Source organism: Terrapene carolina, unplaced genomic scaffold (genome assembly GCF_002925995.2).
Source record: "Terrapene carolina triunguis isolate 2854851 unplaced genomic scaffold, T_m_triunguis-2.0 Scaffold88, whole genome shotgun sequence".
Classification (NCBI taxonomy): Eukaryota; Metazoa; Chordata; order Testudines; family Emydidae; genus Terrapene; species Terrapene triunguis.
Genome location: NW_020664439.1, coordinates 22847875 through 22864966, shown reverse-complemented (window position 1 = coordinate 22864966; position 17092 = coordinate 22847875). Strand labels below are relative to the sequence as shown.

The window sequence follows — 17092 nt, the reverse complement described above, 5'->3', positions numbered from 1 at the left end:
GTTCACCCAGGAAAAAAGGCGCGAAATGGTTGTCTGCCGTCCGTTGATTTCATGCAGGGAGGGAGGGAGGGAGCGAGGGGTGAGGCTGTACCCAGAACCACCTGCGACAATGTTTTTTGTCCCATCAGGCACTGGGATCTCAACCCAGAATTCCAATGGGCAGGGGAGACTGCGGGAACTATGGGATAGCTAAGGGATAGCTACCCACAGTGCAACGCTCCAGAAATCGACGCTAGCCCCGATACATGGACGCACACTGCCGAATTAATGTGCTTAGTGTGGCCGCATACAATCGAATTTATACAATCTGTTTCCCAAATTCGAATTATATAAATTTGGATTAATCCCGTAGTGTAGACGTACCCTTTGACCAGGAGCATCTGCAGTAAGAACTACCATCTTAAAAACACAAAAGCAAAAATTGGACATTTATATGAATGTGACTTGAACTCAGTCAATGAAATCTATGAATTTTAAGGGTAAGGATCAGAGGGGTAGCCGTGTTAGTCTGGATCTGTAAAAAGCAACAGAGAGTCCTGTGGCACCTTTAAGCCTAACAGATGTATTAGAGCATAAGCTTTTGTGGGTGAATACCCACTTCGTCAGACGCATGGGTCTGACGAAGTGGGTATTCACCCACGAAAGCTTATGCTCTAATACATCTGTTAGTCTTAAAGGTGCCACAGGACTCCCTGTTGCTTTTTAAGGGTAAGGATGAAACTCCTATCTTGTCTCATTAAACTTGTGCACTGCAAGTGTCTAAGCAACAGGTATTTATGACCTTTGGTGCTAGAACATTTAGGCAAAAAGGGTCCAACCCTGCTCCCATTAAAGTCAATGGGAATTTGGCCATAAAATTCAATGCAAGCAGTTTCAGGCTCAGAGTGAGTTAAGGATGGGAGTTTCAACTTTAATAGAAATCTGTGCGATTTGATTATCTCTGCAGTGTAGTACAAATTCTCCTATGCACAGCTAACAACTACTGAAAAGAAAGCGAAAGAAAGACTACAATAAATTACTAGATTAGCATTTTAAAAGCTCACCCGATTTTCATCTTTCAGCTCATGCTGGGCATATGGTATGAGTGCTTCAGGACACTTCTCTAGGAGCTTGTCAATGGATTTCTCATACTCTCCTACCCCCGTAGTGCAAAGAACATGGACACTGAGACCAGCATTACTGTCTTCTGATAATGGCTCCAAGAAAGGCAGAACTGAAGCTATGTCGACTGATGGACCACATAAAAGAGACTGAGGACAAGAGGAAAACTTGCCATTTGGATGTCAAAACAGACAAAATGCTCACATGCGAACAAAATTAATTTAAAAAGAAATAGTTTTAAGTCTTTCTGATATTGCTTGGTTAAACAATTAGGCCAAAAATACTGAGTAGAATGTAAGCATACATGACCATTATTTACATAATTCTTTGATCATTTCCTCCCCCATCATTTGCACCATTCCTCTATCATAGTTTAGTTTGACTGACAGAAGTATTGTTTTAACAGCTTTACATCATATCTATATTCGTCAGCAACACACTGGGCTGTTTAGCAAGAGGTTTAAACAGTCTTACTTCATTTAGACCCAATGTGAACTAAATTCTGCCCACCCTAAGAATCAGAATCACCTAAGAATTTATGCTGGATTGTTTGATCATCGTAAACAAGGCCTCCACTAACCCTGGTGTAGTTCCTGTACTCAGTCATCTGAGCTGCCATGGCTCTACAAGAAACTACACAGCCTTGGTATTGACAGTTCACCCCATCCCCCTTGATTTAAAACTACAGTTTTCCCCCTACAGCTGAGATATTACTCAATTTATTATGTGGTCCTCTGTCACAGATCCTAGCGAGCACCCCCCCCCGGCAGCTACCCATTAGGACTGCTCTGAGGGGGAATACAAACCTTTGCTGCTCTGGATCCCCACGATGTTTCAAGCTCCTAGAACCTCAGCAGGCAGCAGCACTGGTTCCTCATTTGGCCTCTCTGGCACATTTCATAGGCACTGACCTTCAGTTACCGTCTCTTGGAAATGGGACTCCTTGACCTACCTGCCCTAGGCCTGCACAGACCCAACACACCCCTCCCCCCGAATTCCACCCAAAGATGTGACGCTTCTGGTTTACAGTTTAACTCTCTCAGGGGCCACAGTAGTAGCGAAGCAGTCAACGCATAGACTTTACACATTCTAACACCCATATGTTCTTTTATATTTAATAATGTAAAGCACAGGAGAATACAGCTCAAAACAACAAATATCTGAAACTGAAATGTCCCTCACTTTCTAGCTTACTCTTCTCTTTGAGTCCTTGGGGAATCATCTGGATCCAGGAAGGCAGGCAGGTAGGGAGTCCCTCCTCACGCAGGCTGTTGCATGCTAGCTGGTCTCTCTCTCTCTCTCATGGATCTTATGTGATCTTGCTCTCTCCTGGCTCATTTGGTCTTCTTCCTATGTGTTTATTTAACCCCTTCCTGGTCACTTGACCTTTTTTGTTCTTCTCCTGGAAACTTTCCATTATTCCCACCTTCCCTGCTCCTTTGCAGAGTAAACTAAACTAAACTAAACTGTTTTTCTAAGGACACAGCTCACCCACTGTCCCAGTTGTCTGCACCTAAATAGGGTTAAGTCCTAAGTATCTTCTTATTGTATCTGCCTGGTGCATACAACTTACAGGCCCTGTCAGCAATGGTGGACCCAACATACATACAGCACTCATGACACAGCAGATTTTCATAATACAATTTCACAATATCAATCAGAATTCATAAGTTGTACAGAGATAGCCCCAAATCATCACACCCTCTTAAAAATATCTATTCTGTGTTGGTGATAACCCCCCTCACCATCAAGAAAGATGCATTTCATGCTATGTTTATCCTTTTTGCAACATCCAACACCTCCTCCCATTCCAGCCACTAATCCACCTTAACTCTGTACAGCATGGCAGGACATGTGCAATATCCCACCCCTGAACACCCTGTCTTGGCTGGTTCATGGATTAGCCAAAGGGTCAACTTGAAAGTCATGAAACATGCAACAACTAAGGGCATGTTAGCGCTCAGGCAAGAGCTATACAAAGACAGGTAATTCCATTTTGCAAAGGATTTTGATATTTCACAATTTAGTTTTGTTCCAATCTGGAATGAAAACCAAAAATTTTAAAATTCTCTGTGAAAGCCCTGGGTCCCTGCCTCACAGGCTCAGAACGTTTTGATTTTGACTAAAGGGCATTCTCCATTGAAAAAATGCTCCATTGGAGAATTTCGGACCAGCTCCACTCAGGATCAAGCTCAAGTCTCCTCCTCACCACCGAGGAGGGGAATTTCCAGACACCAGCACATGTCCAGGACCCGTCATGTAGACAAAATAAACTAAAAATTCCATCCTCTCCACCCACTTCCACTCCTTCACTCTTTGGGGGAGGGATAGCTCAGTGGTTTGCGCATTGGCCTGCTAAACCCAGGGTTGTGAGTTCAATCCCTGAGGGGGCCACTTAGGGATCTGGGGCAAAATCAGTACTTGGTCCTGCTAGTGAAGGCAGGGGGCTGAACTCAATGACCTTTCAGGGTCCCTTCCAGCTCTATGAGATAAGAAAATATGGAGATACACCTTCTTTCTTTTGACCCCCAAAAAAGCTTCTACTGCCTATTCTGGCAGCTCTCTCTACAGAGCTTGAAGAAGGTCCAGTTGCTCCACCAAGCCAAATATTAATTTCTATTCACACGTAACCTAACACCCATTAACTAAGAAAACAATTTAAATGGTTGCATGACTGAAGCACTGAAATCCAGTTTTACACAAATTAAGAAAAATACACAAAAGGTAAAAGAAAAATAGAAACATTCACAAGGCCCCAATTCTGCAAACCCTTCTGCACACATAACTTTGATGGGTCAACTCCAATGTTTAAAGGTAAGGATATGCTTACGTGTTCACAGGAGTAGAGGCCTAAGTTGTAGAGAGTGAATATATAAGAGCATCATACCTGTAGTTTTGAAAGATCTTCAGGATACTTATCACATGCACGTCCCGATGACATTATGAAGGTCACCCAAGGGAAAATTAACCCATAATGATTACAGGAGTTTATCTAGAAAAAATATTTCAGATCAATATGGTCACATATGAAACCCATTCCAGTGAAGGAAATCTCTGAATAAAGGATGCCATTTTAGAAAAGTAGCTATTGTTTCTATCTTGGGTAAATATTCAAACTAGAATAGGTGAATGAAGTATGCCTTGAAGCCTAATGCGGTCCAAAGATTTATTTCACATTTGTTAGTTAGAAGCCTCTCCTCCCACCCATCAAACAATGCAAGGCTTTAACTGTACACCCAATGCCTCTATTACTCCATTATTAGCCAGTTAAAATTACTATGTGAGCAGTTCAGCTGGCACCTTCCCTGCTCATTACTCAGATAATGCATCTGAAACTATGTTCAATTTTCCACCCAAAAGGGCTGGGAAAGCCAAGTTCTCCTGAAGTTAGGTCTCTCATTTAGCTCCAGATTAACAGATGATCAAAATCCAAATACTCTAAAATAATTGATATGACCCGGAACACAGATAACTATACAAGTTCATCCTTGAAACACTGCAGTGTCAAACTACAGGTATTCTAGTTTCATGTCAGTGCCCCTTGATGTCAGGAACTGGAACTGACAAATATGCATGCATTTTTCCACAAGACAATTTGAAACGTCCACAATAGCAGCATTAAGGACCTGTTAATCAAAAGCCAGCAGTTCTTTGCAAGAATTAGCATTTGGTAACTCAACACGTAAGTTTATCTGCTCGCATTCTCACTACTTTTAAGGACAATTTGTCCAGAATTAAAGCATTGCAAGATGGTTTTGTGACTGAATATTCCCTTACACTCATTGTCTGTCTCGTGCAAATGTATTTGCAGTGTATAGTTACCAGATCCTCTGTTGTTTTCAGTGGTTTGGTATCAGGAAGCTGCTTCCTCGATAGTCTCCAAATGTACTGTGAAGTAAGCTTGAATAAGAGCTCCTGGAGTATTTCTTTCTCAGAGCTTGCTACAAGGAGGGCTTCCCAGAAGTCTACTAAGAGCTGAGGGTTAGTACCTTCCTTCTTCCCACACAGCATCTGAGCACCACAGAAGATTCAAATATTAATGAAAATCAAGATGACTATTACATTGTCTCATTGTTTACCTGTACTGCCTTGTCTGTCTATATCCAACAGTGTCATGTCTTAAATTGTAAGCTCCTTGGGGCAGAGGACCGTCTTTGTTCTGTGTTTGTACCTACCCCAATGGGGTCCCGGTCCATGATTAGGGCTCCTAGGTGCTAAGGTAAGATAATAACAGCAGCAACAAAAGTTTCAATGGACAAGACTAAGTCTCCCTCTACTCGTCATAGATGAGTGTGTTCTTGTTTTTGTGTAATCCTGATGTATTTCTAGTATATGTGATGCCAGATACTGTGGTGATGGACAATGCAGAAGTGCATGCAACATATTTAAACTCTTGATTCCTTAATGTATAGGTTTGGTATGCAAGAAACACATTCCTTTGTGAGTTTTTATTCTGCTATCAACGGTGGTCACATTGTAAAGTGTTTAAAGAGCCGAAATGCTGGCGCCATCTAAAATATGTCCACACCTAAGCAAGTCCCCTTTGAAGAGTCATTCTAATCAGAGAGTTGGGGTTAAGTTAAAGGAAGCACCCCCCAGTTCACTTGCCAGTGGAAGCTAATCATAGGGCTCTGTGAGGAGTTTGGAGGACTGCACCAAGGGGGACCCCATAACCATTGAACCTTTCCTTGGGCTTTTAAATGCTGGCCAGACAGGTTGGGGACCTTGATTACTGCATTTACACTGAACCCCTAAACTTGAAACCAACTACATTAACCTTAACTACACTGTTAGATCTTTAATTTCATGATGAAAATTCAGAATGATGGAAGTGAGATCACAAAAGGCCTGGGGGTGCGGTGAGGATGGAGATAATTTGGCACTAAAATGACCGAAACCCCTTATAATAAAGAATAGTCAAGATCTGTGGAGCAAGGAACTCCTTAGTTCTAATTCCTGCTCTGACAGAGGTCTCTTTTGAGGCCAGGAATAAGCCACTTGTTCTAGTTTTTCGATCTGTAATGTGGGGATAGGCCCACCTCTCTCAGGTTTGAGAGGACTATTTACTTCATTTGTAGAGTGTTTTTGAATATGTACATAGAAGATTATGTAGCATCACATCTGACTTGATACCCTTTAGAAAAGGATTTGTATGCTATGGTATTAATCCTGGATGCAATTTTCAGAAGGGGCCCACGGGAGTTATTTACCCAATTCCTATTAAATTTTGATAGGATGCCTACCTCCCTTTGAAAATCCCAGTCTCCAAGATCAATGTGTGCTTGGTTGAACTGACGGCTGCAGAACATAAAGACGAATTGAATGCATTTCTTTGGCTAAATTTAATGGCTGGACCATTCACAAAAAGAACCAGTTTCTTACTCCAGTTAATATTTCTGTCAAGCTTAGTGACAGAAGCCGCTGGGCTTTCATAAAGCTTTTCCTGCTGTAACTCCAAGGACCACTTGGATTGTTTTGGTCACCTCTAGTTGTTAACACCAGGCCTGGGCTTTGTAGAAGTTAAATTAAAATTTAAAAAATGCAACAATCCCGCAAACAGACAAACCTCGAAGTAAGAGTCTGCTTCTTCCAATTCAATTTTACTGTTCTCATGTAAAGCCAACATCGAAGCCACCAGCAACCCAGGCCACGTCTCCTTCAGATGAACGGCAAGTTCGGTCGGAACAATCTGCCCTTCTCTTTGCTGCCTCAGAAGTCTTGGTTCCCCAATAAAGCCATATGCCAGTCTCATCTACAGACACATCCATTTACAAGTTAGGCAAAGAATTCAATCCTTCCCAAACTCAGGGCTTACTCAAGCAGTCTGGCTTATGTAGGTGAAATGCAGGGAGGATATGGGAAGTGAACTATATCCCTTCTCACTAGGCCAAGCCATGGTACTGTAGTGCAGCTTCCCACAGCTGCTACTTCAAGCTATGCACAGGAGTAATGGCTTCAGATACTCTGCACCACTTGCGTGGGCAGTTGGGCCACTGAGTCTGTAGAATCTTGGATCTCAGCCATGTGTAGCCCACAGTGCTGCCCTATTCATGGCTGGCATCCAAGGTGTGCCGGGGTTGCAGGCCCATCATGTGCCTTATATGGCACAAGGAGTTTGCACTGGTCCTCCATACTTTACCCTTAATGTTGTAAGATTTTATTCCGTTTGTTCTTGCTCCCTGTCTTAGGGATCTTCCAGTTCCATGAGTCTAAACTTTACTCACTACACACACACACACACACACACACACAACTAGACTTGACTGTAAACCAAAACCAATGTATTAGGTGCTTTTGAAAACCCCACCCAAATGGCTTTCAATGGGACTTGTGCTCCCAAATCAATAAGGTGCTTTTGAAAATGCTACCCATGAATAATAAAAATGATTTTGCAGCAGTATATATTGTAATAGCCCCTTTTTATTCATCAGCTGCTGCTGTTTATGCAGCAAACGTAAGTTATCATAGATTAACCTGACATCTGAGGCTCTCTTTACTCTCTAGGACCTACCTTGTTCCTCATTTATATTACTTCATCAGTACTTTTGCATCCAGTTAGAAAGAGATGATCATGCTTTGCTGCGGAAGAGACAGCAGGTGGTGCTGAACAACACTGTAGCTGATTTTCTAACATATCCTAACCTCCACACTCTGCAGTTCAGAAATCAAGGCTGAGCATGTACTTAGTGATGGTTCTGGCATCAACCCCAGGCTGTGATGCACCCATGGGCTTATTTTCTCCTCAAAATTAGACACGTCTGACTTCCCTTCCAAAGCCATTTTTAAACCGGATTTAAAAATACAAAAGGGATGAGCTCACTCAAGAGCCTGATGCAGGTCCAATATCTCTTCCTCTCTTGCAATACTCGTCTTTACATGCCCTGACCAACCCTACTAGTTTGTGGCCTTTAATCTCACACATGGTGATTTGGACTGAAACATCGACATCAGGGTCAGATTTAGTCAGAGTATAATGACCTCCCTTCAAAGTGTCTGTAAATCCATACCACCGACGACTGATATCAAGCCCTGCTGCGCTACATTTCCTTCCATTAAATAGGATTCCTACTGTGACTGCACCAAAGCACATTCTCCTCCTCTCTCAATAAGGACAAAGTGCCTTGACTACAGTCAAACAGAAGAGAGCAGTGGACTGGATACAGGGAACTCTACATCCATGACATGGACATCCTGCCCACAGCTCTTCACACACGAACACCAAGGACTTTCGGTGTGCAAGCCAAGGGTCAGGTGGGACTATGCAACCTATCCTCCGGGGGGGCGGGGGGGGGGAGGGGGGGGAAGGAGGGAGACACAGGGGCTGCAGAGGCTACTATGCTCCAACTAATATTTAATTTATTTACTGTACTTTGATTTAGAAACACTTAAAAGTGTTTTGTGATTATTAAAATATTTTAATTTTAATAATATTTAATATTAAAGTAATAGTTTAATTATATGCCCATGTGTATATTAATGGGAATTTTAGCTTCCCTGGAGCACAACCTAAACAACTCATACCCCTCAACCCACCTCCTCCCAGATGCCCAATAAAGACCATTAAGCATGTGGGGGAAGAGCAGGATTTCCCCCTGCCATGAGACATAAACCCAACTCAGTTGGTTTGGGTTAACAGAGAATCTGGTACTAAATGGGAAGCTGACTACATGGGCAGCATTCTGTACCTCTGTATAACAGTCCATCTCATTTTTATATGCCTCTAGGTCTCCCATTTTCAGAGCCATGGCAGCTTTGGTTAGCGTCAATACCACTGATGGCACAATCAGTTCCACTTTCTGCAAAAGCTCCATTGCCATCAAGGGACATACATTCTTCATGCACGGACTGCAGAGCACATGGGGCAGCTGGTTTGGTTCAGCAAGATGGAATATTTGGAGCACTTTGGCTGCTGATTCCTATTAAAATAAAAGCCATTTAAAATAAGCTTAGCCTCCTGAATATACATTGGAATGAATAAATAAAATCAAACTACTGGTGTGTAGAAATGATACAGACTTGCTTTTAAACATAGGGGCATACTGTAGTTGGTAAGCCACTGCGGTAGGGGCAAAGGAACGCCACCTGACAGCATGTCTGCAGAGACATTCTGTCAACTCAACCAAAATTCCTCTGAAGGGCTGGGAGAGCAGACATGGAGTTTCAGCACCCTTTAAAGGTGGCATTTGGAGATGTGGCTTGGGCTCGGTTCATTACATTGATAGGGGTAGCAAAAAAAAGTTTGGACGGAGACTTTCCTAGCATGTTGGTATCCCCAGCCTTGGTTGGAACCCTGTCTCTGGAAAACGTTTATGCATCATGACAACAAAAACCACAATACATTCTTCTGAGGAGAGTCTGAACAGGAAATATCATTGATAATCTCTTTGTGTTTATAGAAATTACGTCTTGTTTATATTTGGTCAGCAAAACTAGGATGGGTCCCCCTTGTGCCTCTCACATGCAAAGGAGAATAATCATGAGCCAACAGACATGGAGATTTCAAAATTTAAGCAATGCTTCCTTTATAAGTGTCCCAAGTTCCTCAGAATAGGAAATAAGCAGTAGATTAAAGAGAACGTTCCTATTCTTACTTTGCTTAACTCTTCATTTAAATCTTCATAAAGAGAATGATTTAAGTAAAAGATAAATCCTTTTTCATATTTCTGTGTTCCACCCTCTACCACCGAGTCTATTCTCTTCAAAACTTCAGTTATGGATAAGCCAGACATCTTGTAGTAAGGCAGGGCAAGATGGGCATCCTTTGTGTTAAACCTGAAAGCAATGGGGGAAAAAAGAATTGGGGACTTTTGCAGCAATAATCTTACAGGAAAAAAAGAAGATTTCACCCGATCCATAAAGGGTTTGAGGCTGGAGACATTTCAGCATTTACATATTTCTACTCCATACTTAAGCCAAGACTACAAGTCTAATGAATGAGAAACCAAACTGAGATGAAAATCTTTACAGTCAGCCCAGAGATTGTATATGCAATACAAGTGTAAAATGGTGATGAGAACAACCGATCCCAACATTCTTAAAATTGACCTAGGAGGGCACCCTGGGAAACCCAAAATTAACACCTTTCAAAGTACAAACCTGCTGTAACAGTCTCCTAGGTGAGCACAACTTTCTCTGAATGCTGCCAGGAGCTTCTCTTTCTCTTCTGATTCCATCAGACTGGGATCCATTAAAGCTGCTCTAACTAACAAGTGAGCCTCACTTAGAAGATGGATGCAACTCTCCGTTCTTACATTTTCATATGTCTTACTGTAGTCTACCTAGAACAAATTAAAGAAATACTTAGGTCTTTAGCTCACAAGGCAGAATGTTTATAAACAGTTTTAAAGTTGGGAGAAACAACAATTTTAAATCTTGACTGATTACATGCTACAGTATATACATGATAGGCTATCTTGAGCAACAAAGTATCTCAGACATCTAATCCACAACATGATGCTTTTATCACCAATAATCAAACAGGAATTGAGCAATACCATTTCTTTGTAAAGCTGGATGGTTGAAATAGTATTCACAATATATAAATTCCAGCCAGGTTCTGACTCGGGTGGAGTCTTGAGTTTGACACTATCAGCCTTTCTGGAACTGAAATGAGAGAAGGAAAGAATGGAGCCATTGCTGTCCAAATAAAAATTATGTGACTGAACATAAAAGCTTTATATCACTGACTTACTAAACTGATATCTGCATGAAGCAAACAGAATCAGGAACTATCACACACACATGCACAGATATCTTTTAGATCTTGTCTACATCTGAAAGTTAATTTGGATAAAGGTAGGGAGTACAATTGCTATCCCTAAATAACTCCATGTGTAGACAAGACCATAGGCTATAAGGTCTTGTGGGCAGGAATTGCTGGACAGATCCTTAGCTGTACAATTTACATCACTGACTTCAATGGAGCTAAAGATTTATACCAGATGAGGATCTGTACCTGTGATTTTACATGCATCTCACACAGCATTCAGCACAGTTCTACCACTTCAGTAACTTTTACAGGGGTCACTATAAGACGGTGGGTCAAAAAAAAAAAAAAAAAAAAAAAACTTAATTTTTTCATCTCAGGTATTGGCAAGGTCCCTAATATTTTGAAGTTCTAGTATTCTGAGAGGTCACAACTTAGTTCTCTATTTTTGGATAGTTGTACTTATGTCATTTTCTTATGTGATATGATGTGAAGTAATTTAGATACCTTTCTTTTCAACTGAATATAGCTGCTGAAATACAGTTACACGTTTGAATCAATTAGATTGATAAATGTGTTGTTCAGATAGCTGGGGCAGAGAACTCTATTAAAAGCCCCTGCAATATAGAAAGTAGTGCATCATACTCAGCTTTCAGTTAGAACTGTGCAACCCTAATGACTTCATATGTGCAACAGAGCATATTTTGGCCCAATGACTGCTACTATTTTTGTTATACCTATTAGACTTTGTTCTCTGGGACAGAAGTACACTGTCCTCCTCAGAATATACCCCAGCCTTTGGCAATATATGCCCCAAAAATCCCCCCAAGAGAATGTATGAGAACTACACCTTGTTCTGTGCTGTGATACATCTATTTCGGTATTCTAGCATTTGTCACGCAGAAACACAAATCTATCTATAATGTGTATTTAACGTAAAAGACAGTAGGAATAAAAAGCATATTTATTTCTAATAACGTAGCACACTGCCTCTTTGGAGGGTATCAATTTTTCAGCATCTTTGAGTAATTTATACACTAGGTTACAGACATTTATAAGCCTTCCTCTACCCTTTCCACAATTTTACAAGACAATCCATTGGAATAAGGACCATTTCATTTGGTGTGTTAAAGCTCAATAAAAATTCATAATCTTGATTACTATTCTCATCCTGAGACTAATTATATTTCCAACAGATACCGCCCTTTCATATACACTCCTTCAACCCTAACAAGCCAAAATTGCCTCTTTCATGAAATTGAATAGCATGAATAGCACTTACAGGACCCTTCTTGGAGGCTTTCTTCTTTCAGTAATATCTTCACTATCTGCCTTAGTCAGAAGAATTACATGGTTGTTGAAGTGACAAATAGCTTTCAGCCCTATAAAAAGCTGCATTCTTAATGCACAGACATCTAGAGACACAGGTGGGCAAGCCTGTAAAGGAAAGGATTACTTTAGGGTTAAAGAACTATAATTAACAAGATAGAAACAAAAATCTGAATTCATAGGTAGGGTTACATTTTAAACTATTTAAAATTACATACAAAAAAAAAAACTACATTAAAAGAACATTATTGTTACAAAGCCAAGAACTCAAAAGTTAGGAAATGCCAGAATTACAGTTGCCCATAGAGTGAGGGTTGTAAAAACAAACAAACAAACCAAACCTTTTTAAAAACACTGGGAAAACATGTATTTCCCTAACCTTATTCTTGGAAGTGGCTGAATAGGTTTAGCTGAAGCTTCCCAAAAAAATTCAGCCTGAAGCACGCCACATAGAAAATTGCTGCCTGAATGGCTTAAGTTTGGCAAAGTTATAAGGAACTGAAAACAGCAGAGTGGATAAAAAAATAATATATGACTTTATTTAGGTTTATTTTAAAATAATAAACCTCTTTAAAATACATTTGAAATTTAGGACAACCTATGTTAATGACTAAACTCACTATAAAACTATTTATCATTCAAATTAAAAAAGTTTGTATCAATGAGACCTCCTCAATTTTGTTAATGAGTTAAAGAGTGCTGCTTTTTTAATCATATATAGAATCAGGGGAAGACATCTAACTTTTGAAGTCAACTCAAGCTTCATGAATATGTCACAATTTCATGTACTGCAGAAAGTATCTATGTTATTTTCGGTCTTTACAATGGAGCAAATACTGATACTTAAATTTTCCAAATGTAAATATTTTCCTGTTTTTGTTGTGAGGAAAGATTTTGATTTTAATTATTTTTGTTTATTGTATTTGTAGTTTCAGTTTATCTAGCAGACAGAATATTTTCTTCATTTAGACTAATTGAAAAAGCAGGAAAGGTTGTTTTCCTCTTCCAGTCTGAATAAAATCCGTGAGGAAGAGGGGCAGATCTACTAAGTCTTAGAATTTGAAGGATAGGAGGCTAGATTTTCAGAGATATTTAGGCACCTAGTGGTATTTTCAAAAGGGCCTAAGCAGATTAGGCACCTAAATTACGCTGCTTTCAATGACAGTTAGGTGTGTAATCTGTTTAGACACTTTTGAAAAATACTACTATGTTCCCAAATAGCTTTGAAAATCTGGCCCATGGCAACCAGAAACAGTCCATTAACTAATTACAAAGGAACTTATTAACTGTTTACTAAATTAGTTTTTTAAATGCAAAAACATTTTTTGATAAACATACTTTTTCTTCAAAAAAGAACAGGAGTACTTGTGGCACCTTAGAGACTAACAAATTATTTGAGCATAAGCTTTCGTGGGCTACAGCCCACTTCATCAGATGCATAGAATGGAACATATAGTAAGAAGATATATATACATACAGAGAACATGAAAAAGTGGAAGTAGCCATACCAACTGTAAGAGGCTAATTAATTAAGATGAGCTATTATCAGCAGAAGAAAAAAAAAAAAAAAAAAAAACCTGTTGTAGTGATCATCAAGATGGCCCATTTTAGACAGTTGACAAGAAGGTGTGCGTACCCTGCACATTTAAAGTAGCTTGATGTAACTAGTACATTTTAAAATGCTGGTTTTGTGAAACTTTAATCCAATTTTAATTCCCATCCAACTGTAGTTTGACAAGTCCCAAAGGGGGAAATCATCATGTAGTAAATAAGTGCATCATTCACTATTTTATAACATCATAAAAATGCAAAAATTAAGATTTAACATGCATTTATTCAGCTATATAACTGCTTAAAGAAATGTGTATAGATATAGTGCATCCGCCTGGTTAGCAAAAAGCACCAAATTTAGTGTAAAGGCTACATTAGCTGCAAATCAACATGCTTTAATGGTTGTCCCATCAATGAGAACAAATGCAAAACAAGATTAAAACTGATTATTTAAATCAGTTTCCTGCTTGCTGATTTAAATTGTGATTAAAATCAGTGCTTTAAAAAAAACAACCAAAAACAACAACGCACAAACAATCCACCCTGAACAACAGGGTTTTATAACAGAAAGTGTCAGGCAACCTTAACTATAGGAATCCCAACATGAGATGCCTATAGTATATAAACTAACAAAAACACTTACATTACATACAATATTCTGTACTAGAAAACTTAATTCCCGATTCGCTCAAATCTTAAACTGGTTTCTACCTCTATCATTTAAGCACCATTTTATCCTATATATTGGGCCTAAGGCAAAATGAGTCTGCCTGAACAGCATTTTGGATGAACAGTTTCAGGAGAATGAGAAGATGGTGTGTTCCCAAAGGATTAAACAGGCATAAAGTGAATCCACTTAGTGAAGCAACTATACCTGGTTACATTGACTATCAATCAAGTAGATTATGTGCTTCTTGGAGAAATCACCAAGATTTCTTCTAGGTTATTTTAGTCACTCAAACTCTCAGTTCAGACTCGCATACACCATTTATCTGAAAGTCACTCTCATATTGAAAAACACCTTCTATTTCACGGTAGAGTGCCTGTTTAGAGCTCTACAACTTCCCTCTCTCAGCAATTACATGCCAACCAATATATTTTAAAAGCATATAAGAAAGTCCCCAAAAATATGCTTAAAAATGCTTCAACCTGTCTGCCCTAATAATAAATATATAGATATTAATTCAGTCCTGATAATTCAACAGTTTATTACTGAAACAGTTTGAAGAATGCGAAGTCTAAGCCTCTAATGGATTGAAAACCTTACTTGCCAAGACTCAAACTCAGAGGCCTATGTTTCTCCTACAACAGCTGAGAAGAGAGGGCTTCCAGGTATATTTGCTACATCACTTTAGGCTTCAGAAAAGTAATCAGCTGCCACAAGGTGAACTTTGAACCTGAATTCAGGTCTTGGCAGGAAAGTAGGCAATCACATTCCATTATTATTAGTTAAAAGTTACAAAAATAAATTCACATTTGTAAAGCCTTCATAAATATTCTGTTAATGATTTAGGATTTTAAGGAGCAATAGTATATGCTGTTTCAGCTACAACTTCCACACCCAGTAGAACAGAGGAATGTACCACTGTGAAATATTAAAGTCAAATCATTAATGCTTTCTTGTGTTACTAGTTTCTATAGGCTGAAGCAATTAAGTAAGATGTAAAGAGAAGGCATACAGCAGTGTGAGGAAAATAAATACCCTTTTGGTACCCACATTTGTTTTTTAAGTTTTGCATCTGTCATGAGACTATTAGGAGCGCACCTTCATGGTTGTATCAATGTATGGGTCCTCCTCACGAGCTGCTGCTGCACTGCATCGTACTGTGAAACACTGCAAGCTGTTACTAAGGCAGAGAAATGACAATATTGATTAAAAAGATTTGGTTGCTTAGTTATTGCCAGAGTACACGTGTATTCAAAATTTTTCCTTGTGTGGATTGAGCCATAGAGTGGAAGCAGAAGCACTGTCATATAAGCAAACCTAGGAAGTTGCACTGAAAGGTGTGAAGAAGACTTACTTAGGGAGATGATGAAAAGCAGAGAAGATCAGAGAACACAAGAATCAAAGTTATAACATAGTACCTTGTAATAACATGTAGGAATTGTGGGGTAAGAACTGCCTGCTGAGATTTTTCCGAGTACTGATAGGTAGAAAGCAGCTCTACTAAGCTCCCAACAGCATAGAGATACCCAACATGCGGCAAGGAGAAAAAACAGAAGACACACAGCAATTCTTTCTTGGCTGCAGTTTTTCCATTGACTGCCATGGAACTTCCTGTACATAACAATAAAAGAAAGCTATTGCTAATATTTGATTTACCGTGTACTATACATTACTATCTAGCAGGATTTGGAACGTTTACTCCACTCCAACTATATAAATTAAGTTCCTACTATTGGTTATAAGTAGCCTAGCATCTTACGATAACATTAACAGTAATTTAAACAACCTTAATGAGCAATGCTCTTGTGCCATAAAATGTCAGCTTGCCACACAGAAAGATTAAGTTTAAGTCAATGTTTTATTAATACGCTACAGATTAAGTTCTGCATAAACTTTGTGAGGACAACATTAAAGAATGTGGGGCTCTAGTTTTGTTATTGGAAGCTCAGCACAAGTCATTGAAAACGAGGAAGTCATTTTTTCATGAAAGTGTGTAACTGCTAAAATAGAAAGTGTATAAGCAGGGGAACACAAAGCACTTTTTCTCCTAGACCTTCTGTGGCAAAAAATCACGCAGTCTGTGTATATGCAGACATTTACCTGTCTGATACATAGGCAGTAGCTGAAGAGAGTGCAACTTGGTCTCTTCAACAGAGAAGACGAAAGATGACAGATCTGGAGTAAAACGTCTAGAGAAAAAACATAGGAAATCAATGAGAAACCATGACAAGACATTTAACTAGGACAAGTAAATAGCAATAACTGTAGAAAATATAGCTGTTTTAAGACGTCATTAGTTATTAAAAAAAAAGACGGTTATTCACCTTTTTGTAACTGTTGTTCTTCGAGATGGGGAAATTTAGGCTTGAAATTAGACGAAGGTTTCTAACCGTCAGAGGGGTGAAATTTTGGAACGGCCTTCCGAGGGAAACGGTGGGGGCGAAAGACCTCTCTGGCTTCAAGATTAGGCTAGATAAATTTATGGAGGGAATGGTTTGATGGGATTACATGATTCTAATCAATTAGGCAATAACGGCCATCGCTGGTAAAATGAGGGTCTGGCTAGAGAATCTTGCCTGTATGCTCGGGGTTCTGCTGATCGCCATATTTGGGGTCGGGAAGGAATTTTCCTCCAGGGTAGATTGGCAGTGGCCCTGGAGGTTTTTCGCCTTCCTCCGCAGCATAGGGCAGGGGTCGCAAGCTGGAAGATTCTCTGCGACTTGAAGTCTTTAGATCAC

At 39.6% G+C, this 17092-nt stretch overlaps 1 protein-coding gene across 2 annotated transcripts in view; it reads right to left on the bottom strand.

Annotated features, from left to right (window-relative positions):
• HPS3 (HPS3 biogenesis of lysosomal organelles complex 2 subunit 1) overlaps positions 1 to 17092 on the bottom strand; it is a 38199-nt gene that overhangs the window by 10649 nt on the left and 10458 nt on the right. The window contains exons 4-15 of one of the 2 annotated variants that reach the window (XM_024208554.2): positions 16455 to 16543; positions 15773 to 15965; positions 15453 to 15534; positions 12090 to 12244; positions 10596 to 10704; positions 10198 to 10379; positions 9693 to 9873; positions 8787 to 9017; positions 6668 to 6853; positions 4924 to 5112; positions 3989 to 4093; positions 1044 to 1250 (exon numbers count right to left, since the gene is read on the bottom strand). In XM_024208554.2, the coding sequence (XP_024064322.1) occupies positions 1044 to 1250; positions 3989 to 4093; positions 4924 to 5112; positions 6668 to 6853; positions 8787 to 9017; positions 9693 to 9873; positions 10198 to 10379; positions 10596 to 10704; positions 12090 to 12244; positions 15453 to 15534; positions 15773 to 15965; positions 16455 to 16543 (1909 nt within the window). The remainder of the gene's footprint in view (positions 1 to 1043; positions 1251 to 3988; positions 4094 to 4923; positions 5113 to 6667; positions 6854 to 8786; positions 9018 to 9692; positions 9874 to 10197; positions 10380 to 10595; positions 10705 to 12089; positions 12245 to 15452; positions 15535 to 15772; positions 15966 to 16454; positions 16544 to 17092) is intronic. The other variant, XM_024208562.2, reaches the window with a different exon arrangement.